The 27,554-nt window shown below is 38.1% G+C and overlaps 1 protein-coding gene across 1 annotated transcript; it reads left to right on the top strand.

The window, feature by feature from the left end:
- The first annotated feature begins 328 nt into the window (after positions 1-328).
- Positions 329-27,357, top strand: LOC127638893 (interleukin-31 receptor subunit alpha-like). Its single transcript, XM_052120624.1, has 16 exons — positions 329-440; positions 562-603; positions 1,271-1,327; positions 2,952-3,063; positions 3,218-3,393; positions 3,584-3,723; positions 10,924-11,059; positions 13,619-13,716; positions 14,084-14,294; positions 15,967-16,137; positions 21,459-21,587; positions 23,676-23,822; positions 24,136-24,279; positions 24,483-24,576; positions 24,662-24,743; positions 25,640-27,357. The coding sequence occupies exons 1-16, from the start codon at positions 377-379 to the stop codon at positions 26,246-26,248; spliced, it is 2,412 nt and encodes an 803-aa protein (XP_051976584.1). The 5' UTR covers positions 329-376; the 3' UTR covers positions 26,249-27,357.
- Positions 27,358-27,554: the final 197 nt, after the last annotated feature.

Below are 27,554 nucleotides of genomic sequence, written 5' to 3'. Positions count from 1 at the left end.
GCCTAGGGCCCCCAGAAGCCAAGGGCCCCCCTAAAAATTCTAATAATATGCTTTTTATTAACAATAATGCTAAATAATGTGTGCTGAAATTTTAAATATTACTGTTGCCATGCCGATATGATACAGATATGCTGTTCTTTTCAGCACCATCAATGCAAGCAAACCCCTCCCCCCCTCAAATCAGGCTGTAATGGAATATTCCAAGCTTTTATGCATTTACACAAGTTCATAAAAAGGTGAAAATGCAGCACTTGCTTATAATTGCCCATATATGCTGTGCAGGTAGGCAGCCTATGAGAGTTACGACTGATGTCGTCGCAGTAGAGCAGTAGTTTCATGAGAAAAGGGAATACCCCTCAGTCTCTTCCGTCAGTTCATGGGCACACGCTCAGAAGAGGCAACAATGTGCAAGGGTTCGGCTGCCTTTTATTCCACTCTTGGTATGTGCTTTAGCTGTCTTTTCATGTCTCAGTAGTTACATAGACACATAATACATTATGCCTTTCTTTGACATTATTGCTATGGTGTTGATTTGTTTCAGTAGGTTTATTCATGTTTTAGGTTTTGTGTGTCTCTTCTCAACTATTCCTAAAGAGGTGACAGGTCAGTACAATTAGTGACTATCACTGCTATGTGTGTTTTGACATGCAGTGGGATACATAAGTCTGAGACCACATTGAAATTGAAAATGTGGGATTTTCTTTTAAACCTGGAAATAAACCTATTTTTTTGGATTTTGACAAACGTAAACAAATTAAAGTTATGATGTAATATTGTCAAGACATGTTTCAGATTCTGTACTGTTGGGTCACTAGTCGAATGTGTGATGTTGACCACGTTAACTCCTTTGAACATAAGGTCAGATTTCTTTGCTTCCTTTCCCTTAAAGCACACAACATGCTCTTCGGAACATTATTAAATCATGCTGAATAACACGGATCAACGGGTTTGGTTCATGCCCGCTCTAGTATATGCATGCTGCCTTTAAAATATTCTGAAATTCATGTCATTTCAATACAATTTTTCACTCAAATTGTTATGCCGATTTTATAATTTCTACTAAAACATTTTGTATTAAAAAAGAAAAGAATGCAAAAGTGTTCTCAGACTTTTGGATGGCACTGTATCAGGATGTTAAACCTATTTTGGCTTTAACTAGAAGTGCATGTGATGCCGCTTGAGAAATGTCAGCCTATAAACCTTCAGTACAGAAAGTCATCAGGAGATTAAATAAAACCCCTGTATGCAACTTTTCATTGTCGTTTTACAGGGAAGTGTGACTGCAAGAATTTGGGCTCATTCAAAAAAAATTGTAACAACACAGAAGGTAAAAAAAACAAAAATCCATAAACAACATGTCTTTTTGTTCTTTAGATTGAGGTTTTCATATATGTTACTTCTTTTATATTATAAATAATGCATATTCAGTTCTCAAGTTACAGTGGTCCCAAAAAGTATTTAGTTAAATTTGATATGAAGAACGTTTAAAGTGGGCTTACGCTGACTGATCCATTCACAATGAAGATTTATTTGTTTATAGAATACTTGAGATGTTATGAAATGCCAAAATGTGATTATAATCACTTTAAATGGTGTCCCTTTTTCTGAAGTGGTCATTTTGAATATGCATGATCTTAATTTGTTACTTAAAAAACATCTTGCTGTCTAAAAAGTACTTGCATAAGTTGTCAAATTTTACCGCTTGATCAAAGGCCCCCTCGCCACCTTTTTTAAATGAATTTAATGAAACAACTGTGATTTCTTTTCACTCAAAATATGTTGCTCCACCAATATTCAATAAAAAGTTATGTATTTTTGATTTCAATTTCGATGCGCTTTGCGACCAGAAAAGAAAAAAAATGCACACACAAATTTTACTTGAAGTTTCTTAGTTCCCCCAAAAATCTAAATTCTCTCATCATATTCTCACCCTTTTTATTTTTTATTTTTAACCCTTATTTAACCAGGGAATTCCTTTGAGAACAAGTCTCTTTTACGAAGGAGCCCTGGCCAAGAAGGCCGCAATAAAAGTTTCACATAAAATACAAAATATACAATAAACATGCAAAACATAATACATTAACAATACAATTAAACAGCCACGCTTAAAAAAAAAAATACAATGGCCTTCATGCCATCCCAGATGTGTATAACTTTCTTTGTTCTGCTGAACACAAATGAAGATTTTTAGAAGAATATTTCAGCTCTGTTGGTCCATACAATGCAAGTGAATTGTGGCCAGAACTTTGATGACCAAAAAAACATACATAGGCAGAATAAAAGTAATCCATATGACTCCAGTGGATAAATCCATGTCTTCAGAAGTGAAATGATAGATGTGGGTGAGAAACAGCTCAATATTTAAGTCCTTTTTTACTATAAATTTTCCTCCCTGTTCAGTAGGTGTTGATGTGTATGAATAATGTGAATCGCCAAAAACAAAAGAAGAAGAATCTAAAAGTGAAAGTGGAGACTGACAGTAAAAAGGACTTAAATATTTAACTTTTTCTCACACACACCTATCATATCGCTTCAGAACATCTGGATTAAACCACTGGAGCCGTATGGATTACTTTTATGCTGCATTTATGTGCTTTTGGAGCTTCAAAGTTCTTGCCATCGTTCACTTGCATTGTATGAACCTACAGAGCTGAGTTATGCTTCGAAAAATCATCATTTGTGTTCAACAGAAGAAAGAAAACACACACATCTGGGATGACATGAGGGTGAATAAATGATGAGAGAACTTTCATTTTGTCACAAATGCTTTAAGCGATGCCTTTAGCCCTATTATACCCACAATCAACCGTATTCCATTATTCTTTGGATGAGGCTCTTGCATTTGTTTTAGATGCCGTACAATTTAAGGCTTTAAGGTTTACTGTTTTTTTTTGTTGTTGTTTTCTTTCAGTACTTATTTGTGAAATATCTTTGATTATCTCATTTCTCAGGAATCCATGATTTTACCTGCTTTATAAGATATATAAGAAGTAACCGTGAGTACTTCTGTAATTGGAAACCTGGAAGAGACCATTCAACATCATACACACTCTGCACACATCAGTGAGTGAACGCTGATAATATCAATTAAATCAGTTCACAGTCTGTCACTTAGCTTTCTTGGTATAATTATTGTTAATACTACTTGATACCAAAATGAAGAGAATTAGACAACTTTGAGAATTACAGTATACATTACACACTCTATTTTGTGTAGGAGGAACTGCAAATGTAATGCTGAAAATCAGAATTTGAGAATCAATAACTCGACTGTGACCTCAGTTGGAATATTTGTGATAAATGGATACAATATGTCAGCTCACGTTATTGCGACAAGTCAGGATCAGAAGAGCTGCACCCACAAAGAGTTCAGTGGTACTCCGTCACAGATGAGTATGTGCACCAAAATTACTCTTACAAACAGCCAAATAACTGGGAAAAATAAGTTATTATTTTACCATCTTGCAAGACTTTCTTTCTTCCGTGGAACTCAAAAGTTTGGATGTCGGGCTGTCAGACACAGGTAGGATTAGATTCTACATTGGGATGTCTTATTCTGTTTTTTTTATTTCTTTTAACACAGCACGGTGCGGCCCTCCAACAGCAACTTTCAAAAGAAGCTCAGGCCAGCTCTTTGTTGATGTGCACTGGGGCGATGAGAGCAGTTATATCAAACAATTCTCTGTAAAGTTCAGAGAGTTCAACACTACATGGTGGAACGAGGTAAATGTCATAAGGAGCACCCTGCAGTTTCTCAGGAGTATCTCAGGGTGCACTTGATTTACAGTAGGAATACGATCATTCGGCCTCCTCTCTTTATCCTTTATTCACTAAAAATAGAAAATGTTTAACCTGTTTATTAAAAATAAGAGAGCAGTGTCAGAAATTAAATATGTACCCCCTGTAAATAGACTGAAACATTTACCTAAAAATGAGCTTCATGTAGTAACATCTCAATTTATTGTTTTTAAAAAATATATATATTATTTAACATCAATTTTACAAAACAAGTTTAGCTCAATCGAAAGCATGTGTTGCACAATGTTGATTACCACAAAAAAAAAATTATTGTGATTCGTTGTTCCTTTAAAAAAAAAAAACATTGAGGTTACAGTGATACCTACAATGGAAGTGAATTGGGACAATTTTTTATGGTTTAAAGGCATAAGTTGTATTTTTGCTTTTTTTTTATTTTTAAAGGAGGGACAAGTTGAAATTAGTTTTGTCGTTATCAACTTAATGCCACAAATACTGTTGACTGAGCTCTTGTATTGAACCCGGACGTTTCCTTTAAAGTAACAACTGGAGGTTACCACTTTTCACAGTGTAAAAATACAATCAACGTCAAACATAGTGTAATAATACACAATATATCATAACACCATAAACACTTGGATGCATTTACCAAAAGGCAGAAGCTAGTCGCACTAAGTGCAAATAGTGGCAGATACCATTTGAAATACTTGCATACACTACAGGATGTTTGTGTTTATTTAGAGTCCCACAGACACCCTGAACCATCCCTTACCCCTAAACCAAACCCTAACCTTCAAAGTACAAATATTAACCACGGTTTCATAACATTAACCACAGTATCACCATGGTATTCTGTATTAAACCACATGCAGTATTATCCATTTACCATCACAGCAACCACATATTAACCATGGTTACTATATTACCACCAAGCCTTCAGCTTGCTCACTGGAGATATATAAACAATTATTATTTAATTACTTTCTTAAACACAATTCACAATCGTATTTCATCAAACTACACAATGATGAATCTAAGACATTATAGATATTACAGTGTTATCTTCTGTTAATGCCTGATCTTCTGTAAAGCTGCTTTGAAAGATGTGTGTTTTGAAAGGTGCTATACAAATAAAATTGACTTGCCTTGACCATATTACTGTGGTAACAACATGGTTAATAGTATTAAAACTATAGCTTCTGTTAAAAAACAGACTATTGGAGTGCAAACAGCCGCGCTGTGAGGCAGGTGCAAATATAGTCACTCCGCTTATATAATCCCTTTTGCATCAAGCTCTGGTTTATTTCCGAGCCTGTTTCAGAGTTTCAAAAAGTGTGTGTAAAGTGTAGAGTGACTTGAGAAACACTGTATTTAGGTGCGATGTGGCTTGTGTTTGAAGATCTGTGGTCTCATGTGTTAATATTTGCAAAGATTTCAACCTTACAGTGTGTGTAAGTTGAAATGACAGAATATGAGCACACACAAGCTGTTTCTGATTCATTAAAAACCCCATATACGCCAGATCCTGCACAAAGTTTAATCTTTAAATCAATTGAGCACACATGCACAAAATTTACTTCCTGCCCCTACCCCTCCCTGAAGTGGAGTACACCATGCATACTGCATTTTGTTTCACATTATACTATTTTTAGAAAATAGTATACAGTGTACAGCATATAATGTGCAGAATGCTAGTAATCAATTTCAGTATAGTCATTCAGTTATTGTGAGTTCATTATCTGGCCACCAGTAAAACATGTGTACTCTAGAGAGTGTGTGAGGGTGTACACATTTGCATTTTTTATAAATCCTGAGAGTGTGTGGGAAATGCAGTACATGCGTTTTGATAATATTGAGCATTGGCTTCATTTACACATGAGGCCACAGGTGTGAGCTTGTAAGCTGATGATTGAAACCAAGATGGGGTCATTTCTGGGCTACCACCATTATGCTTTTAAGCCTCCAGTAGGACTGTTCCTGTTGTAAAAATCTAATTTAATGAATCTTTAATAATACAGTGCTAAGCCAATTATAATAACTTGCTGGTTTGTTGCATTTGAAGCAGTGCAGAACAATAGCACAGCCTAGAGGATTAGTGTAAATGTACAATGAAATGTAAAGCAGTGTTTCCTGCACTTATTTTTCACAAAAATAAAAAATAAGGGCCTATACAGTATGTTATATATATATATATATATATATATATTTCCCCTTCTGTCACTCACTCGACGTTGTGTCGAATGAAGTGACACAAGGGGTCTTCCTGGGATGCCAAATGTACCTCTGAACCTGAGAAAAGGCCAATGTGAAGTTGGCAGACAGACTTTTCATGCCTCGCCCCGGACATACGGGTAGAAAGGAAAGCGGGGCAGCGAGTGACAGTCAGAATTTTACTTCGAAGCCGAATGGTTGTGCAACAGCGCACGATGACCCGGCTGGCGATGAAGGGGATTTGTGGATGACGACGGGCTCGGTTTCTCCGGGTAAATCCCCACGAACCATCCGCCCCCCGGCACGCTTGCTTGCTTCCATCCGAGCCTGGACTGGAAATCTCTGTCCCCCTCTCATAGCTACTCGAATGGTTCCTCGGGTCAGGGTGCTGCTCATAGCCATGCCCCCCCCCCCGGCGGGACCGCCCAGTACTCCCCTCCAGAGCCTGTAGAATGAAGTCATCACTGACCTCGGAAGTCTACAGCGCCACCGGACAGGCCGCCTCCGTCCTGCATGCCATGGCTCTCCTGCAAGTTCACCAAGCCAAGGCACTCAAAGATCTGCACCTGGGTAGTTCCGACCCCGACGTGCTGCAGGAACTGTGCTCTGCCACCGACCTTGCTCTCAGAGCCACGAAAGTCACAGCGCAGGCACTCGGGCGGCGATGGCCACGCTCGTGGTCCAGGAGTGTCGCCTATGGCTGAACATGGTCGAGATGCGCGACGTTGACAAGGCACACTTTCTCAACGCCCCCGTCTCCCAGCTTGGCCTCTTCGGCGATACCGTCGACGAATTCGGCCAGCAGTTTTCGGCGGTGAAGAAGCAGATGGCACATCTTGCCGTAGCGCCGCCAAACCAGCATGCCCCGCCTGCTCGCCGAGGGCATCCGCCTGCGGCTAAACAACAGGTAGCTCCGCCTCAACCCGGGCCCAGCTCTCGGGCCCAGCTCTCAGCCCCAGCATTGAGCACCTACGCCCCCTGTCTCCAGGACCCCTTCCAGGACCAGGAAAGCTCCAAAGCACTCCTGAGATGGGCAACCCAGGCAGACAGACATTTGCCTGGGTCATCCAGCCGGTGCGCACCGTTCTCACGGCACCCGGACCCAAAACTCTACAGTCCCAGCTCCCCGGACACAGTTCCCTTGCCTCCGGCCCCACGACTGCTCAGCCCCGGCAAGCCAGCGCTGACGCTCTTCTGCCTCCCTATTACATGCTCCCCCCTGCCGGTATGTCAAAAGCGATCGTCCCATTAGTTCCCCTCTCGCGTAGTTTGGATGTGTGGCTTTCACTTCCCAATCCGTCGCGCTGGCTGGCCAGGACCATCCGACTCAGCTCTCGCCTCGTTTCAACGGTGTTCGCTCCACTCCCATGTGCGGCGAGAAAGCCAGCGCCTTACGAGCAGGGATCACGACCCTGCTCCTCAAGGATGCGATAGAGCCCGTCCCTCCAGCCGAGATGGAGAAGGGTTTCTACAGCCCTTACTTTATTGTACCCAAAAAAAAAGCGGCGGGTTGCGACCAATCTTGGACCTGCGAGTTCTCAACCGGGCCTTACACAGACTCCCGTACAAAATGCTCACGCAGTGTATGTATATATGCGTATGTATATGTAGGTATGTGTGTATGAATACATGCATGTATATGTATGTGTGTGTATATGTATGTATGTATACATGTATATGTATAATGTTCGATAAGCTGTACTTTTATTTTATTTAAAATCTGCATACTATTGCTATTTTATTTTTGTATTTTTTATTTTTATTTTTATTAATTTTTTTATTAAAGATGGTGGTAGTAGGAATGATGATATTGATATTATTAATATTATTATTATTATAGAATGATTAGTCTTCCCTTCCTCTCTCTTTCTATATAAATGGCAATTCAGAAAATATTACGTATAAATATGTATAAAATTTTGTTAAAAATATAAATGGTCTGGGTCGGGCGTCTGTTCTAGGTGCTGTTGGTGGGTGCAACTGGCATATCCTGTTGGCATAATCATTACAGACTCAGTGATTGGACTGACTGGCCCTTCCCTTTCACTGCCTCTGGCCAGATCCCTCCCTCATGTTAAAGAATCATATTGATTTGATACCTGGGTTGGATGTGGTGTCTCTGGCTGGGGAGCTAACCAGTGCACACCTTGCTCAAAGCCATGGAAGGGAAAAAAGAAAGAAAAAAGGGGAAAAAAAGAAAAAAAAGAAAAAAAAAAGAAAAAGAGGGGTGAGAGGCCCACCCACCCATAACATTTGGTTATGTCAAGTCACAAACAGACTAAGGGAGCTTGGTTTGGAGGTGCCTGTTATGGTGCCCCGGCGTACTTTCTAGAGGAAACCTCAATGGAGCCTAGAAGCTTAACTACGGGGGTTGGGTGTCGCTGGCGGCGGTGAGGGGGAATCGGATTATTGAATAGAGGAGAGGTGTCGGTGTCTATGTGGGGAGGGGGGTGGAGTTGTCTGTGGGTTGTGCTCACTGGCAGTTGTGGATCAGCCCCCTGACCTAGAGTTTAGAGCAGGTACGGTGACATTATTGACTGACCTAAATGTATTGTTATTTTATTATTATAGATTGCTAGAGCTAATGCTCCTATTATTGTCATGAATTATCATTATAAATATTATCATTGATACTATCACCACTAATATTTATATATTGCTATTGTTGTTGTGATTGTTGGGGTGATTAATACCCTCACTAAAACTATACTGATACTACCGGACTGCCCCTATCTATACTTGCGTCACAGAAAGGATCTCATGTGCCTACATACACCACTTTATCGATGACTGTGTTGGGCTGTTTTGTACTTCGTTGTTTTTGTTTTGTTTTTGTGCTTTTTCTCTCTTCTGTATTGTATATGTGTCTCACTACCTTGTATGTGTTACTCTTTTGTTAATTTGCAATAAAAAAAAAATGCTCACGCAGAAACAGATTCTTACCTGTGTTCGACAGCTAGATTGGTTCGCGCCGGTAGACCTGAAGGACGCATACTTCCACGTCTCCATTCTGCCTCGTCACGACCCTTCTTACAGTTCGTGTTTGACGGCCAGGCGTATCAGTACAAGCTCCTCCCCTTTGACCTGTCCCTGTCCCCTTGCGTCTTCACGAAGATCGCAGAGGCAGCTCTTGCCCCGCTAAGGGAAGTGGGCATCTGGATACACAACTACCTCAACAACTGGCTCATCCTGGCTCACTCTTAAGATGTACTGTGCACTCACAGGGACCAGGTGCTCGGGCACCTCAGCCATCTAGGGCTTCAGGTCAACTGAGAAAAGAGCAAGCTCGTCCCGGTTCAGAGCATCTCTTTTCTCGGGATGGAGTTAGACTCAGTCTCAATGACAGCGCGTCTCACCAACGAGCGCGCTCAGTCAGTGCTCAGGTGCCTCGCTCTCCTCAAGCCCGGCACAGAGGCTCCTGGGGTATGTGGCATCCTCAGCCACATCCGTGCCGTTTAAACTGAATGCAAGAAAAAAAGTGTGCTGCAAAAACTTCTTTCTGTTTCATTGCATTCGCTGACTGCACTCAAAAACAAACATGCAGTGCGACTAAATTAGTCAGATTCACGTGACTCATGAGCCAGTTTTTTAATGAACTGCTCCAAAGGACTTAAGAACTCATGAATAATCAGTTTGAATCAGTCTGATGAATCCTTCATTGTAGGGCTTCAGGATTACGACAAAAATAGTTATTTGCAATTATTCCCCTTGATACTGTAATTGCGATTAATTTTACAATAAAATACTTAATTTGGGTGGATCAACTGCATGCCATATATTTACAATGGCTGCACATCCAAAACAACTGTGTTCCTGAATTACTTTATTGCCATTTTATTCATCAGTTAATTAAGACTATCTGCCTTAATGGTCATCTTCACATTGGCTGACAGCATAAAAAGCAAAACCATTATTCACATTTTGAATAAATTATGCAGAGAAGAGTGCAACGGTTTGGTGTGTGATTGGTTACAGTGTTTAACCTCTGCACAAACACGTTACATAGAAAATTCTGACACAGCATGAGCGGACCTACACATGATTAGTTAATTGTGGCAGCTCAAATTGTATTCTGTTATTCATACCATTCCTTTTGCACCCCTAATGCACTGAATGAATTCACTGAATCAGAGCGGTTTCTGAGTTAACATCTGACTCAATTGCAGAACCACAAGCCTTTACTTTCAGTCATGTCCAACTCGAAATTGAGCAAGAATTATCTTTTTATTTAAACAAGTTTGTGAAACCTAAATCAGTCATTACACTTGTTTTTTTTTTAATCAATGATAAAATATACAAATGTTATAATTTTATGTGTATACTGTACTGTCTAATGTTCAGGGTTGGAAAGAGTACTGAGAAATCATACTCAAGTAAAAGTACTGTTACCTCCCAAAACATTTAGTAGAGTAGAGTAAAAGCTCCTTTACAATTACTCATAAGTAGGGAGTATTGAGTATTGGGTTGTGAATGCAATCACCCCTTATAATAATCAATATATTCTGCAATTTCAAAATGTAGCATACATACTTTTTTATGGCTGTTTGCCAGAAAGAATGAAACATATTGGTATTTTAAAGGTATTTTTGACTGCAAACTTTTATAACACATCACTTATCTATGATAAACACTACAAAGATTTTGCAATACTATGTGCTTTTCATATCGCATTTGCTTTTACAACAATATTGGTTAGGTTTAGGTTAACGTTTTCGATTATTTTACTCATTAAAACCTAATATTCACCTTAAAAATCTTGTCTGATTTAGTTTTTTCGGTCACGATATGTTCATGTCAAATCAGACTAAATTAATAGCTGGCCAAGACCATGAACATGTATTTTAAAATACTTGTGTTTAAAATGCTACACTAGCTCAATTGACAATAGTGATGTAAATTTACTTTTGCCTACACTCATTTGTTTATTCCTCTTATTTTGTCCCCTTTCCTTTGTAGCAAATTTCTGAAAACAACAGGGAATGTGTTGTGAGTAATCTGACAGCTTCTCTTTCTTACGAGATGCAAATACGTTGCATTCGCACCTCAGAGTGCTCACAGTGTCTTCTCGGTGAGGTCATCACTGTCCCACAGGGTGAGTTGAGGACGTGGAGTTCCAAAATGACTAAATAAAAATGACTGTATTATGAACTTCTGTATTTTATGCATACACAGTCAAACTGTATACATGTATCATTTTGCTATAAAGGTGTTTTGTGTAATTCTGTGGCATTAGTTGCACCAAATAGAATTGCAAAAATAATTAATGTTTTCAAACTCCCTCCATATGGTGTTGTTTGGACCAAGGAGATCTTTAAACCTTCAGAGAGTGACTCCAATTAATCTCAATGGCAGTTGCTCAGCTGGCACATGCACATATCCAGTATGGAACTAGATTTGTGCCAAAACTAAACAAATAAATAGAACGTTATGCCACTTTGCATAGGAAAACTCGGCTCTCAAACAAAAAGAAAGTGATTTGCAAATGCAAAGGGCAATTTAAGAGAAAATTAATAGTAGTTGTCATGCATCACTGGCTTAACAATCAAATGCGTTTTACAAATATAAAAAATGTGTTTCATTTGAACCTACATCATACCGTATTTCACAAATAAATACAAATTATTAAATACATTTTACAGGAATGTTGAACAAATACAAAATCCAATGTGAACAAATCCATACCATTTTTGAATCATGTGACTTTAGGCAAAATTTTCTCACAAATGCATCAATGCAGAATTTCTCACAAATAGGTTGTTAAAATTCCTGTTTCAACAAAGTATCTGGCATATTGCTGCCACATAGGCTACCTAATATATTTTCAGTCCATTATTTCGTTATTATTACAATGATATGAGGGAAAAAACACTTTTCCATTCTAGTTATAACAAGGTAGGTCATGTAGGTCAAAAAATATATGTTGTGGTAAAAATGACATCTGATCTGGTAAAAAACGAGACATATTTTCTAGTAATTACAAGAAAGAAAAAAAACAATTATGTTGTAAGATTGGCATTCTTTGTCATTTTAACTAGATGATTTTTAGCATAGTTCATTGAACTGATCTATTTATACTTAATCCTCACTTTATATAATAAAGTAATTTTAATAGTTTCTTTAATTTATTAATAGTTTAATAATTTATGTTTTAAATATCATCTTACATTGCACGTTATTTTACAATACACAGTGCTTAGACCTGAATTCAGAAGATCAGTGAATGATACCTCAGCCATGCTAGTTGATGTTCTGTTGCAAGTACATCAGGACTCCTCCCACTGAAACTTCCTGTGCCCCGTTTCTTGCTCTCTCATTGTTGTATTCAGGCAAAACAAATTTCACATTGCACGATTTGGAATTGCAGAAAGGTCCAGATATTTTACATTCTAGATATCTCGCTGACATTGGCAACGCGTCGGCACTTCTCTCAAATCAAGTCTTTGATAGTTCATACATATACCCGTCGTTCACAGAAGCGAGCTCCGATTTGCCTATGATTTCAGGCTTTTGTCGGCGATCTCCACAAAACTGTCTGCGAGCGAAAATCGGACTTTAAATTGTGTAGTGTAAACTCGGCATTGAGTGGTATGTATTTGTACTAGCACTGTCAGCGTTAATGCGTTTTAAAAAGTTATGTTCTTCGCGTCTTTTGTAATTCAGTATTTTACCACATACAAATTTAACAATTTCAATTTTGTACCCAATGCCGCCGAGCTTCTGAAGTGTCAGCTAATGATTTCCAGACAATTCAGATTAATTAGATTTCCATCAGCAGTGCCAGCACTAAAAGCAGAACAAGACACGCTTTTCATATGGAGTTCAACACGGCACTTGCTGCTCTGAAACAAATCATGTGCATTCCATGTCCAAAGTGAAAAGACAGCCTGATGATGATAAATATAGTGGAGGATGAGGGTTTAATTTGCATTGCAAAGAATAATATTTCTATCAATCAGTCAACATCCCACTTAATGGACTTTGTTAAATGCTCAGTGTTACTTGAATTGGTTCTATTTTAGTGAAAGTCTTTGTACTGTGGAGTTTGGAAAATGTTAATAAAGCATTATTGTTACATATTTTTCTGTTACATTGTGTTGTTCTTTCGAAAGAAGGAAATAAACACATTTTGACAGGAAAATTATATTATAGAGTCAAATTTAAGCATTTTTAAAATCTGAGATTAAACGCGATTAACTATGAAAAATCATGAGATCACAATTAGAAATTTTAATCTACTGACAGTTTTAATTTGTACACATTGAATTTTGTTTTTGTTAAATTATCCTGTAGAATTTTTAGAACAGATTGTATTTATTTGTGAATTATTATTATGTAGTGTTATATATGAATGTTTTTTTTGTAAAACACAGCACATTTGTTTGTGGTACACAACAACTACCCTTCATTTTCTCTCAAATGGACCTTAGTATTTGCAAATAGATTTCAGTTTGTTTGAGAGTCGCGTTTTCCTTTGAAAAGGGGATTGTGTTTTTTTTTTCTTTATTTTCTTTTTTAGTTTTGGCACAAATCTGGCTCCATAATCCGGCTGTTCAAAAAAAACATTGCACTTCCTTTTTTTGCCAATAGTACTGCTAGTAGTTACACACTGCATGCTTAATTGAACACTGTATTTTTAAAACGCTGTCCTCAGAACTCACAGATGAACCAACTATCTGGCATGAAATTCAAGACCATCAACAATGTAATTTCATATCAGAAGGGCAGAGAAGAGTAATCGTGAAGTGGAAGGTACTGACATATGTAATATCACAATGCCATTTATGGGTAGTTAAGTGTCCATGAGCTTTTTTTATGACTTTGGGTTCAAATGTATGAAAAATGCATAAGAACAAGTGTATACTTTATCTAATGTTCTGTAACTTGTCTCCATTTCTTTGAAGTTTCTCACCATTTTTAAATCACATTTTTGTTTCCACAAGTTAATTGTGATTGGTCCTGCGTGATGATGATCTTATTTGATTCTTTTTGGATTCTTAGTTGACCCCATTAGGATACATTATGAATGGTTCCAAATTGTAATAGAAATTCCAATACAAATCTAGTTCAAAATTCTTAAGGATATTATAGAAACTAGAGCAATTCTTTTTTCCTCCAGTATGCAAACAGTGATGCTGTGAATGACTACAATGTGACCGTATGGAAATTGTCTGGGGAACGCAGCAATCAGGACAATTACACCACTAAAAATCTATCGCTCACACTGGTCCTGTCCTACTCTGCCTACAACATCAGTGTCAGGGCAAACAATACTGCTGGATTGTCCCCTGCCGCCAGTATAGCTATAGAGCACATGGATGTTTGGAGGGGTATGTTTCTTTCTTACCAAGTTGCCAACTACCTGCAGACTCAGAAGTACTGCGGTTAATCATGTACACTTATGCCAGATGCTTAAAAATACAGTATACACTTTATGACCAAAAGTATATTGGCAGCTGAACACCACCCCCATATCTGCTTGTTGAATGTTTATATTTAAAACCATGGACATTGATAGGGAGTTAGTCCTCCCTAACAGCTTCCACTCTTCTAAAAAGTCTTTCCACTAGATGTTGAAACATGATGATGGGGTCTGGCTCACAGTCACCATTCCAATTAATACCAAATATGTTCAATGAGGTTCAGGTCTGGGCATTATGCAGCCCAGTCAAATTCTTCCACACCAGACTCAGTAAATGGCCCTCCCTAATCTTGGAAGCTGTTGGAAGCATACAGTTCTATAGAATGTCACTCTAATGCCAAGTGTACACTACACAACTTGCCACAGGTGCTCTGCTACTCACAGTCTTGTTTTTCGTTGTGCCGGTGCACACAATACAGGGCTGTAACATCTCAACCACAAAACCATTCGTCCCTGACTGTGACCATGTGTACACTGGTAATACGATGCGTTTTGGGTGATCCGTTTACAAGTGTACAAGCGAGACACATCTCTGTTACACCCGGTTGAAATTTTTTGACCACTTGTGTTCGGATTTGAAGGAGAGAGTGGTTGATTTCACGAGGACATACATCAATCATTACGTCTAGGTATTACAGAATGATAATGAAGTGCAAAAAAGCAAGACGAGAACTAAAGTGCTAAAAATGGTGCACAGTTTCTTTTAATTAATCGCAAACATGACATGTAGAGCAGAATTCTGAGTTATTTCATTGAAGTACCTGTAACTGAGCTTCTAGTGTGCATGCTGCTCATATTTGTGTCCCTACTGTGCAGGAAATTACTTAAGGGTGGGCCTCAATAAAAATGGATGGGCCCAATTTTAAGTTTTCACCCAATTTTTAATTTTACCACATTTTTCTTAAGAACAGAGAAGCTGCGCATTCATTTTTTTTCAGTATTTTATAAAGATAAAGATATACTTGAAGTTAAAGCGTAATCTCTAATATTCTGATTGGGCCTGGGTCTAATTTGGGTGGGCCCAGGCCCACCCTGGCCTACCCTTGGCGATGTCACTGTCTCACACTTATTTCCCTTTAAATCCACATATTACCACCAAAAAACTAGCAGTTATGGCCCAAAATGCATCTTTAAATTAAAATAATGAAAGGCATTCACAATCTCGCACAGGTTATTCTTGACAACATGTGAACGAACATGAAAGAATGGGTCACGCCCATTTTTGCACTTATTGGCACCATTTGCAAAGGAAAAAAAAAACAGCTGAATTTTACAGCTGAACACAATAAGACGGTTCGTCGTGAGATTTTAAAGTTCTCGTCGCAGACCAGTCGCCGACTCAAAACATCAAAGGAGATGAGCTTGAGTCGTGTAGTGTCCACTAGGCATAAGGAGTAGCCTTAAGATTAGTCTTCACTGGAATTAAGGGGCCTTACCAAATCCCAAAAATACTGTTGGCCATTAGGTGTAAATGAACTATAAATCTGTAGCCCTTTGGAATTCAGTAATGTTCTAGTGAAATCACAGGAAAACATTTGCTAAGTTGCCATTGAAAATACTCTATATTATTTGTTTTTTAGAGGGGTTTAATGTCAGTATAAACAGCAACAGCAGTTTCAACCTGTCCTGGAGCAGCTCCATCTCCAGTGTGTGTTACTCTGTGGAGTGGTGGGCCAAAGGACAGATACCAACTTACCGATCATTCTATGTGAAGGGGACACATAGACAAATAACGAAGATATCTGAGAGTGGTACTGTTCCTTTTTATTCTCCCAAAAATTCATTTTTTATTTAATACTACTGTATATTATGCTTTGCTATTAACATAATACACATAAAATGTCCTTAGGTATTTTACCTTTAACGGAGATAAGGCTGATATACAATTGTATTTATTCACAGCATTAAAGGAATAGTTCACCCAAAAATGTATTCTTTTAATTTAAATATCAAAATGTATTTTCTTTTTTGATATTAACATTTTATTGATTCAAAAAAACTGTATTGAAGAAACAGAACATACACACCGAATCAATTTTTATAAAATTGTATGTCCCTCCCCCTCCCCCCACACACTACAAACATCCAGCCTTCTATATGACATTCCTTCAAATGGTATCTTTAAGACCAAGCCTATACAATCTAGAGGGGCTCCAATAGAATTGATGTAAAATCTTAAATAGCATAAGGTGCACCCTTGCTTCTCTAGATTTAGACTTGACGTTTTTTAGAATCTTAGACTACACCCCCTCCTCCAATACCAAGTTTAAATCTTTCTCCCATAATCTCTTGAGAGAAGTTGAAGCTCCATCCCCCATATCCTGAATTAGCTGGGAGTAATACACTGATGCCTCATGACCTTTTCCAAAAGCAGTAATCACCTTTATGTGGTTGTATGCTACTCCCAGAAATTGTACAGAGCAAGTGGCACAGCTGTAAATACCTAACGAATTGAGTCCTGGGAATACCAAAATGTTGAACCATATTTTCAAAGGACCTCAACACTCCATGCTCATATAGGTCACCAAGTGTACCTCCCTCACAATCCAATCTGACCAGCAGAAAGGGGACTTATTAATGCATCATTTGGGGTTCAGCCATATGCTAGAAGCAACGTATAAATAAATGTCCGAATTAAACACTCTGGACACTTTTGTCCATACTGAGTGCAAATGCGAGATAACGGGGTGTAACTTAACTTTTCAAGTTAGTTTGATAAAAAGTCTTTGCAGTGGTGAAATAGTGGCAAGAACTTCCTGTTGAATAGAAAACCAGGCAGGGGTTCTCTCAGGTGGAAGCGACCAATGAGCCAAATGTCTGATCCTGAATGCATAATAATAAAACAAAATATTGGGTAGGCCAAGCCCAACTTTGTCAATCTTCCTATGTAACTTATTGGAATGTAATCTGGGACATCACCAATCCGATACATGGATCGGTATCGGCTCCGATACTGAAGCTTTTAGATGGATCGGGTATTGGTCCGACGAGTCTGATCCAAATCCGATACTTTGTGTTAGTCGTTCATTACTGTCAAGCTCCAAAAATGACATAAAAGAACCATAAAAACACAATTAAAGTTCATATGACTCGTGCATTTTACTTAAAGCCACTTGAAGATGTGTGATAGCTCTGTGAATCACAAAAGGCTGTGTTTAATAAGTTAATGTATAAAATGTGCGCGCAGCTCCAGCGCGTCAGTGAATGGCGCTGCTCTGTTTACATTCACTTGCGGCTATTTTTAGCCTTCACGTGGTGCGCAATATTTGAGCCCTACTAACTAATCACATCTCAGATATAGATGCTCAATAGTTCGGTTCACTTGCATTTAGAATGGCATTGGAGGTGCATTTTACCAGAATTTGAATAAGAAGTGAATTAAACTACTGTGAACTTGCCTACAAACAGACACACTTACAGGACATCATGGAGAGTTAAGCATTAAAAAAAGCAATAGGGTTTAAAAGTTAAAGGTGCACAATTGAGATATATTACTATATATTACTATTATAATATATTATTATTTGTTTACAAATGATAATAATATTTAAGTTGAATGGGTTCCAAAAAATAACTGTGTGAATGAAAAGTGAGCTGATATCTTACAACTAAATTGAACAAAAAAGAGATCTGAATTATTAACACTAACTAAATCACCCAAATTTGCTGGGGATAAAATACCCAAATACTTAATGCCTTGTTTGGGCCATTGGAAGGCGCCCGGCTGAAAAGGCAATACAGGGTAGTACACTGTCAGAGCCAAAGCTTCGGATTTAGACCAGCTGACTCTGTGTCCTGAGAACTTAGAAAAGGAATCAATAATTCTGTGAAGGTAAGGCACAGATCTAGTAATGTCAGAGAAAAAAAAAATCATCTGCATAAAGCAAAAGCTGCACCATACCTCCCGCCACCATCCTTGTAAATTTGTATCCTCCTTTCATATCGTAGCTGCTAATGTTCCAGGGCAAGACAGAACAACAATTACTCCCCTATCCAGAGTAAAATAATCTTAAATTAATCCATTCGTTTGAACCGCTGCTACCGGGTGTCTATGAAGTAACTTAATCCAACCAATAAAAGTATTACCGAACCTGTAAATTTCCAAAATCTTAAAAAGATAATCCCATTCTGCCATATCAAATGCCTTTTTGGCATCAAGTGAGATGACTTCCGGAGTCTGATCATTCGCCACTGACCACATGATATTGATGAAACACCCAATGTTATCAGAAGAGCTGCATCCCTGAATAAACCCCACATGATCTGTATGTATAAGAGATGTCATAACTTTAATGAATCGGTTAGCCAAATTTTTTGACAATATTTTAACATGTAGCTGGAACAGAGATTTTAGACAGTAACTGATACACTCACTTAGATCTTTGTCCTTTTTAAGAATCAGACTGATCTGGGTTTGTGTCATGGTTGGCGGAAGCTTTCCATTTTTTAATGATTCTGTATAAACTTCTAGCAAAAGTGGAGCCAGTTCTGTAGCATAAGATCTAAAAAATTCAGCGCAAAGCCATCTGGCCCCGGATTTCAGTGAGGGAATTGTAGAAAAAGACTCTGTGTGTTTTATATATCTAGCCAAAAGCTTCCCTGCTTTGTCCCCATACTCAAAGTATGACTGCCTTGCTCTGAATAGCCAAAACTCCACCTTCCATGACAAAATAGTATTATATCTGTATTTCAATCGGGTCAATTCTCTGAAGCCATCAGACAACATTCGGCGCTTCAGCTCTGCCTAGGCACTTTTAATATTCCCTTCCAATTCCACGAGTTCTTGTGCTTTGGATTTTTGAATGAGGCATACTGTATGATCCAACCCCTAGGAACCGCCTTAAGTGCCTCACAAGCCGCGCCCACAGAGCATGCCTACGACCACTTGGTCTCCATATAGACATTGATTTCAGCCTTTCGCATTTGTTGGTATTCAGGATTTTGCAAAAGGGATACATTAAAGCAGCAACTATACGATTTATTTTTCTCCACAAGTGGCAACACCTCTAAACACACCAGGGTGGGAACTGAGACTAAAATTTTTCCAATTGAGAAATCCACAACAGATGAAATGAGAGACTTAGATATAAAAATCTTATGGACTGATGAAAAAATGTATATTCCCTACCAGATGGGTTCAAAAGTATCCAAATATCTATAAGGCCAAGACACATCCAGTGAAGCATCAATGTTGCTCTAGGGAGCTTACACATTTGCTTCACTATGATCAAGGACTGAGTCCATCAAAAGTTTAAAGTCTCCTCCCAATATTATATCATGAGTGGTGCCAGCGGCTTGCAACATCCGTTCAAGATCTATAAAAAAGCTCTGATCATCAGCGCTAGGTGCATAAATATTAGCCAAAATCAGACATTGCCCCTGAAATTCAGCTAAAACAATAATGACTCTTCCTAATTTATCATTCATCTGTTTGTGACATTTGAATTGCAGATGTTTACTTATCAGTGTAATGACTCCCCTGCTCTTACTCGTGCTAGCACTATGAAAAACATGCCCACCCCATATCCTCACAAAATTTTCTGCTTCCTGCGGTGAAAGGTGCGTTTCTTGAAGAAACACTCTCATATTTCTTTTGCTTAAGAAGAGAAATAACCTTCCTTCTTTTTATGGGGTGCCCCAACCCATTCACATTCCACGTGGAGAGAGACAATCCACTCATATTAACATTTGACATTTTGACATATAAGAAAAAATTTATTGTGTGTCAAAAACAAGATTATAAAGACCACATTTCAACATTAGTGCAACCATCAAAACCAGAACATCCCCCAGTACCAAACAAACAGAAAAAGGAAAAACGTGCACATTAACCCCTTGCATGACAGTGCCAACTGGCGTCCATCCCTCCAAGCAGTCCATGAATGCCTACGAGAACTCCCAGGACAACCTTGCCATCTGATTGCTCAAGTCTGGTGTTTCTATAAAATTTTTGTGAGACACAATTACACAGCAAATTATAATCAATAAAACAAACTTCAGCCAATAGGCGGAATAAACACAAAGGGCTTGATGATTCACCCATAAAACTGTCCTGAAGGTGTGTTACTCTACAAAATAAACTCCAGCTGATAGGTGGAACCAGTAAAGATACCTTCATGGAAATGTAATCAAGTAAACGTTAAATAGCTCATGTGAAAACGACTTAAGTAAAAGTACTAAAGTAACTGATATTACATTTACATAAGAATCAAAAGTACAGGTAAATTGCATAAATTATGTAACAGTTCGTGTTCAGTCATAAAAGTAACGAAAGGGTCTGGGGAAATTTATCGGAGTAAAAGTATAAATTTTCTCTTCAAAATGTAGTAAAGTAAAAGTCCAAAGAAATGTCTATACTCAAGTAAAGTACAAATATAAAAAACTGTACTTTAGTACTGTAATGAAGTATTTGTACTTCGTTACTATACACCTCTGTCTCCAACCAAATCAGCTTGAGCACGTAAGTGTCTTTTATTGTCTCCAGAGCCTGAGGATTTTAAATTCTTTGACATATTGTCCTCCTAGAACAGTAATGGAACAGAATGTATCGAATCTCACCGGTTTATGTCATAAAAAGTATTAAAACTAGCAAAGTGCACAGAACTCGCCGTTCACATGTCCGATCATCGCATGGTGTCACGTGACTCCAAAATTTATTTTCTTGTCAATTACTCACCCTTGTGTCATTACGGTCCAACATTGGTTTCTTCCTTTCATAAAACGCAGAAAAGAGATGTTAGATAGAATGTCCAAGCTGCTCTTTTCCATACAACGAAAGTTAATTGTGATTTACAGTATATTGTCAAGCTCCTAAAAGGATAAAAGAACCATAAATGTAGCCCATATGAGCTGAGCACTACATTCCAAGTCTTTTTTAGTCAAATGATAGCTTTGTCATAGGAGAAGAATAATAATTGTAGCTGTTTTCACTGATAATCCTCCCCTTCACTGCAGCCCTCAAATCTTGGGTGAGCAAACAATCTTTGAGGGTGAACTGTTCCTTTAAAAATCACAGCAATGATTTTTTTCTAAGGTGTGCAGAATAAACACTTTTTTTTTTCTGTGAATGCAGTTTTTCAGCCCTATATTAGATACTACTTCTTCCTGCATACCAGACCAGACACAGATACCTGCAACATGAAGAATGTGAACAACAGTGAGAAGACCTACAGCACAGCTCAAGCTTACCTTATTGAAGGAAGTGAGTGCAAATATTCATTCATTCAACCACATGCTGATTAGACCAACTTCTAGGCATCTCTACGCTAGTCCAGGCTGGTTGGCAAGGAATTAGTTTGCACTGTTATACCAGTCATAAAGACATCATCTAAAAACTTTAGATGTAACCTGTACTTTAAGCAGGTGAATGGCTATGCTGTTCTTTTAACAGGGTTATGTTACTGTGTAATCCTTGTCTTTTGCCATGGGATTTAATTATGAATATAATGTATGAATGTTTTGCATTGAAAGCATGTTTGGAATAATACTGTTTATTTGGAGTAGATCCATTTGTAGTGTGAAAGAGTCAAAGTGAACTCTGAGTGGGTACGTGTTAAGGGACATATGAACACTGTCAGATTAATGTACTACATTGTGCAGGCTCATGCACACATAGACATTAAAGGGGGCTTGATAGAAATAGAAATTAAACATATTCTCTCTCTCTCTCTCTCTCTCTCTCTCTCGCTTTCTCTCCCTCTCTCTCTCTCCCTCCCTCCCTCCCTCTCTCTCTCTCTCTCTCTCTCTCTCTCTCGCTCCCTCTCTCGCCCTCTCTCCCTCCCTCCCTCCCTCCCTCCCTCTCTCTCTCTCTCTCCGTGTCTCCGTGCAGCAGTGTAGCACACATCATACACACAGACAGGCAGGCAGCAGCCCTTCCCAGCTCCTATCCCAGTTGTGTTTTTATTGGCACATGTGGAGGTGATTGGTGATGAACAAAAGACTAGGCTACCAGTGCCTCGACTTTATACCTAATTAGCCAAAAGACAAATATAAACTTGTGTCTTGCTAACATGCATGACTCATGAGCTACTAGCTAAGTTAGCTAAAGTTTAGCTAAGCCAATATATCATGGCCATACAGGCTAAATGTACTGTACTTAATGGAGACACTACAGGTGAATACAGCCAAGTGCCATGTTGATATCAACGTAATTTACATATGTAAATTAGGCACTAACTAATTAAAATGCGCTAATTTGCATACATTTGACAAGGCACTGCAGGTGAATAGGATAAACAAAATAACTACAGTATATTATTTCAAAGTTCAAGACCTTTTTTTGTTATAATTTCAGTTAAGTTGATGTGTTTTTGTATTTTTTCAATCATTTTTTGCAGTGTTTTTTCATAACTTTTGCAGTGTTTCCCCTGTGAAATTAACAAAATAGCCTTTTTCAGTGTAGTGTGAGAATTTGTTATGTGTTATGTATTCCAATAACACCAAAATAATTAAAACAATGTATTGCCTTGTGCAAAATAAACAAATTATTAAAACCGGAAAAGAAAACAAAACAAGCAAAAATTGTGAAGACACCAAAACACACAAAAACCTGATCATGAGAGCCAAGCTGCAAACTTGAAGGACCAGTCTAAACTGTCAGATCAGATTTCATTGTTTAATTTTTATTATTATTAATTAATTTATTTTTGTTATTTGTTGTGTGCAATGTATTGTTATGTCAGATTTTGAGGCGAGAAGACATATACTGCATTCCAAATGCCATAAACGATGCCCCAGTGATGAGCTTTTTTAGCCCTAAAGGTATAATTTTTGCAAATGTTTTGTGACAGAGGGCAGCGCAAACCACTTTTACAACACAGACATTGGTTTTAACAACCAAAATAGATGTGCTAAGGTGCTGTAATACACACTGGTTGTGAGTCACCACAATGCAATAAGGTATTGAATATCTCACGTGAATATGACACTTGAGCATTTTGAGCACTTCAATACGGGACAAGGGTCCCCTTCAAGTGTTTCTCCATCTGACCCTTTGAGCATTTTCCCACTTCAATACAGGACACATAGCCTTCAATATGGGACCCGTATGCATAGTATTTTTCTAGTTTTCTAATAATATCCATATTTTTCAGTCTAAAAAAGTCAGATTTAATTTACATTTCTGATTTTAACTGCAATAAATGTATTTTGCAATAAATGTTAGGCCTGTAGGTAATAAAACGGATGCAGCTCTTGATTTGTTTAACTGATCTGGTCTTAAATCTATGTAGTTGTAGCAGTAGTTGACAGAGAAGTATATAGATAACAGACTACCTATTTGTCCTTTCAGGTCCTATCAGTCCTCCTGGTAATGTGAGCATTTTGAATATTACCCAGCATTCCTCAGTAATCACGTGGAGCCCTGTGTCTGAGAAGAATCTGCGTGGATTCTTACAAGGATACATTATCTTCTACACAGAAAACAACACTGAAACATGTAAGGAAATTCAACCATATATAATACATATAATATAATCACCATAACTTGGTTTGATAGCCAAGTTCATATGTTAAAATTATTTTTGGGGCCAAACAAAACAATCCCTATAAATTTGGTAATTGAAAACCTGTTAATAATGATAATTACAAAAAGTTTTTTTTTAATTATGTACAGTAGGTCATGTAAATGTGTTATAAATGTGTATTTATGTTTCTAATGTGACAACTGCAGTCATGGAATCTGAACAACACCCTTTCAAACTCAATATTTGTATCTTACTGTGTCATTGTTCAATATTTAATTTTGACAGCCATCACAGTGGATCCAAGTCTGAACAGCTATGAGTTGCTGAACCTTAAAAGCAACAGTGCATACCGAATTCAGCTTTCAGCATTTACAGTGGCTGGAGAAGGCGAGCGCAGCGATCCCAAACCCTTTGTTACACACCCCCCAGGTAAACGCATCATTTTGCAAGATGACAGTATGTCTCAATGGTGCTATGTAAAGTCAGCTGGTAATCTGTCTTAAAACTGTTGATGATAAGCGGTAAATGACATACTGTAAGTGTGTGAGAATGCGTGTCTATGTGTTTGTTTTCTCATTACTTGGACTGAAGTTGTCTCATATTTATTATTAGTGTTTGCCTCATTCCTACAGCATCCACAGCTTTAAACATCATTATAGCCGCAGTCATCGTGGCAATAGTCGTCCTTTTGCTGGCTGTTCATTTCAGCTGTCGACTTCTGCACAGGTTAAGATCTTAAAGAATGGCAGTATTTAACCAATATACCTGTGTGTTTTGACACTTAATGGATATTATACATTCTTTTTTACAGAGCTAAGAAGCTGCTTTGGCCAAGTATACCAAACCCTGGAAACAGTAATGCAGTTCAGAAAATCGACATTGGCCATGAACTGGTAAGCATGAGACTGGAATAAAATTAGGAAATGATACATTTTGGTTTATCGTGGTAATGGAAAAGGAGTTTTCCATTTCCCAAAAATCCTTATAATGTGGTGGTATCCCAATACAGCGATGGTAACAGATGGTAATACAAGGGTACATTCATATATACAATGGTACTTAAGCATTAGCAAACATATATCAAAATTACCATGGAACTGCCATGTTTTATTGTTGTTGTTGTTTTTTAGACTTGATACCATTGTACTACCATGTTATTATTATTATTATTATTATTATTATTATTACTTAGTACCATGGTACTACTACCATTGTTTATTTATTTACTGGACGTGGTACCATGCTACTATCATATTTTAACCATGGTATTGTCATTTTTTGTTTTTGTTTTTCTTTTTGGACTTGGTTCCATTATCCTATATTGTTTCTAAATTGGTATTTCCATATTTTTTGGACTTGATACCATAGTACTCGTATCTTTTTTTGGACGTGGTATCATGGTACTAACGTCTCATGTAATAACTCTGATTGTTTATTTTTGCTGCATGCTGAGATTGAGGTATTTTGACTTGGTACTACCATTTGTTTTATATTATTTTTTCAGACTTCATGCCAAGGTACTGTCGTATTTTTTGGAATTACCATGTATTACCATTTGTATTTATAGGTACCATGGTTCTATTGTGTGTTTTTGTTTTTTGGGACCATGGTACTACCATATTTCTGGACTTGGACTTCAATAAGCCTCCAATAAGCATTGAAAAATGTACAACAAAAAAGTGGTAGATTCCTTGTAAAAACTCATCTTTTTATTTTTGTTGAATGCTGAGATTGAGTTTTAAAGAGACCCAAACAAATGAACGGACTCAACTTTGTCTTTTTGCTGCAGGATATTCTGGAGCCTCTGAACAGACAGAGGTTAGAAGAAAGTGAGGGATGTGATTCCAGTACAGTGTGTGTCATTGAGAGCAAGAAAGATGTGTCTTCTCTCAGCTGCCCTCCAACATCCCCGCCTGGTGTGAAGCCCACCCTCATCCTCAGTGAAGATGAGGCTAAAACACCCATCCTGGAGGAGACCACAACCCCAGACACCCCAACACTTGCCCCAAACAAAGAGTCTGTTTCCACAGTGACCTTTCCAATGGACCTGAATGAGAAAGACTCTACTCTGAGAGCTTTTATTGACAATGACATCATAAGTCCAGAGAGCAAAGACCCTGGAGATACCATCTCCAACATCATAGGAACAAACTCTGCCCCCGCAGCTTCTGGGAAGCCTGCTGTGGTTTTCATGAGCGATTACACCACTATGGAGTTATTCCAGCAGGTCGCCATGGCTGGTATTAAGGGTCCATTTGCCCAAACAGGGAGTTCAGGGTTTGTTTCTGGACATCCAAGGCAGGACTACATACGCCAGTCCTGTTTTGAAGGAAATAGTAACCCATCAGGAGGATGTAATGGTACAGACATCTTGCACACAGATATTACTGTGCTCTGAGCGAACTTCTTAAAATGATATCAGTACTCTACAGTAGAAAGTGTACACTAAGGACTGCTGACTTTTACATCTGCCTGACAGTGTCACATTCAGAAGATTTCAAGGATCGTTTCATGTAAAAAAAGAAAAGTAGACAGCATCTATGGCATGTTGTTAATTACCAGAGACAATCATTTTGGCTTTTTCATCAGTTTGTAAAAATGAACAAAATTACATTCACTCTAGTAAACTTTCAATGGAAGTCTTTTTCCCCTATGTAGCAGTCCCTTTCTGGTATTACTGGTATCTGGTATGTGTAGAGTGGAATTACCAGTGTTTATCATGGTTAAAACAGAAATATTGGACCTCATTTTGCACAGACATTGGCTGGGTTTCCTGATAACGTTGCAACTTAATCTTTTACAATCATCTTGACTCTAGTCGCTCATTAACTTACGATGGAGTATCACCTGTTTCCCAAACCAGCAGGTATATCGCTCACTATAAAGTAGAACTTAAGTGCTTCATTATGGGAGCTGTCCGGTCCAAAGGTGCTGATCGCTTTGGCCAGTATGTCTGGGAGTTTGTCTTCTCAACATGGAAATGATGTGGAAATACTAACAAACTCAACAGTTGTTTGTAACTTTGCTGAGGTGCTGAAATGTAATAACTATTGCAGAATTGAATTGAAGATACGATGGTAGCTATAGCAAGATGACGTTTCAGATGTATTGATGCTAAATCAGAGTTTCATGAAAGTGATGCAAAAAATGCAATGTGAGTCGTAAGGGGCTCTCATGTAGCCTAAAGTTTTGTTACTTCAGCTGGAAACTGAACAAATGCTCACAGAACAAGATTTAAATGATGGGCATCAGCATTGACCATCATATTAATCTAAATATGAATAGATTGTCTGGTTAAGAGTTCAAGGCACTGTATGGGCTTGTAGCCTTACCGCCATTACGCAACATGCTCTTTGTTACTGCCTTGTAAAAAGACTATAGGCGAGCCGATTTGAACCAGCCATAGGTGGGAGGAAGAAGAGGAGGATGAAGAGAGAGAGGAAATCTCTCATTGCACACTCTTACTCTAATCTCCTTTGTTAACCATATTTTAATGATTTATTTAGGCATATTTAGAGATTAAGTACTACTTACAGTAAGTGCTACTTAAGTGGCTCCATGCGGAAATTGTTCCAATTGTCGAAAACCAAACGTGGGTCACAAAGCCAGTTTCTCTTGTCCAACAAAACAAATATCTGATGTACAAATTATGTTGAAACTAGAAATATACCTTTATTTATTCACATAAAAACAATAATGTCAAT

The sequence above is a fragment of the Xyrauchen texanus genome, chromosome 4 (genome assembly GCF_025860055.1).
Source record: "Xyrauchen texanus isolate HMW12.3.18 chromosome 4, RBS_HiC_50CHRs, whole genome shotgun sequence".
Taxonomy (NCBI): domain Eukaryota; kingdom Metazoa; phylum Chordata; class Actinopteri; order Cypriniformes; family Catostomidae; genus Xyrauchen; species Xyrauchen texanus.
Note: the sequence above shows the minus strand (reverse complement) of the source record. Positions and strands in the feature narration are given on the sequence as shown.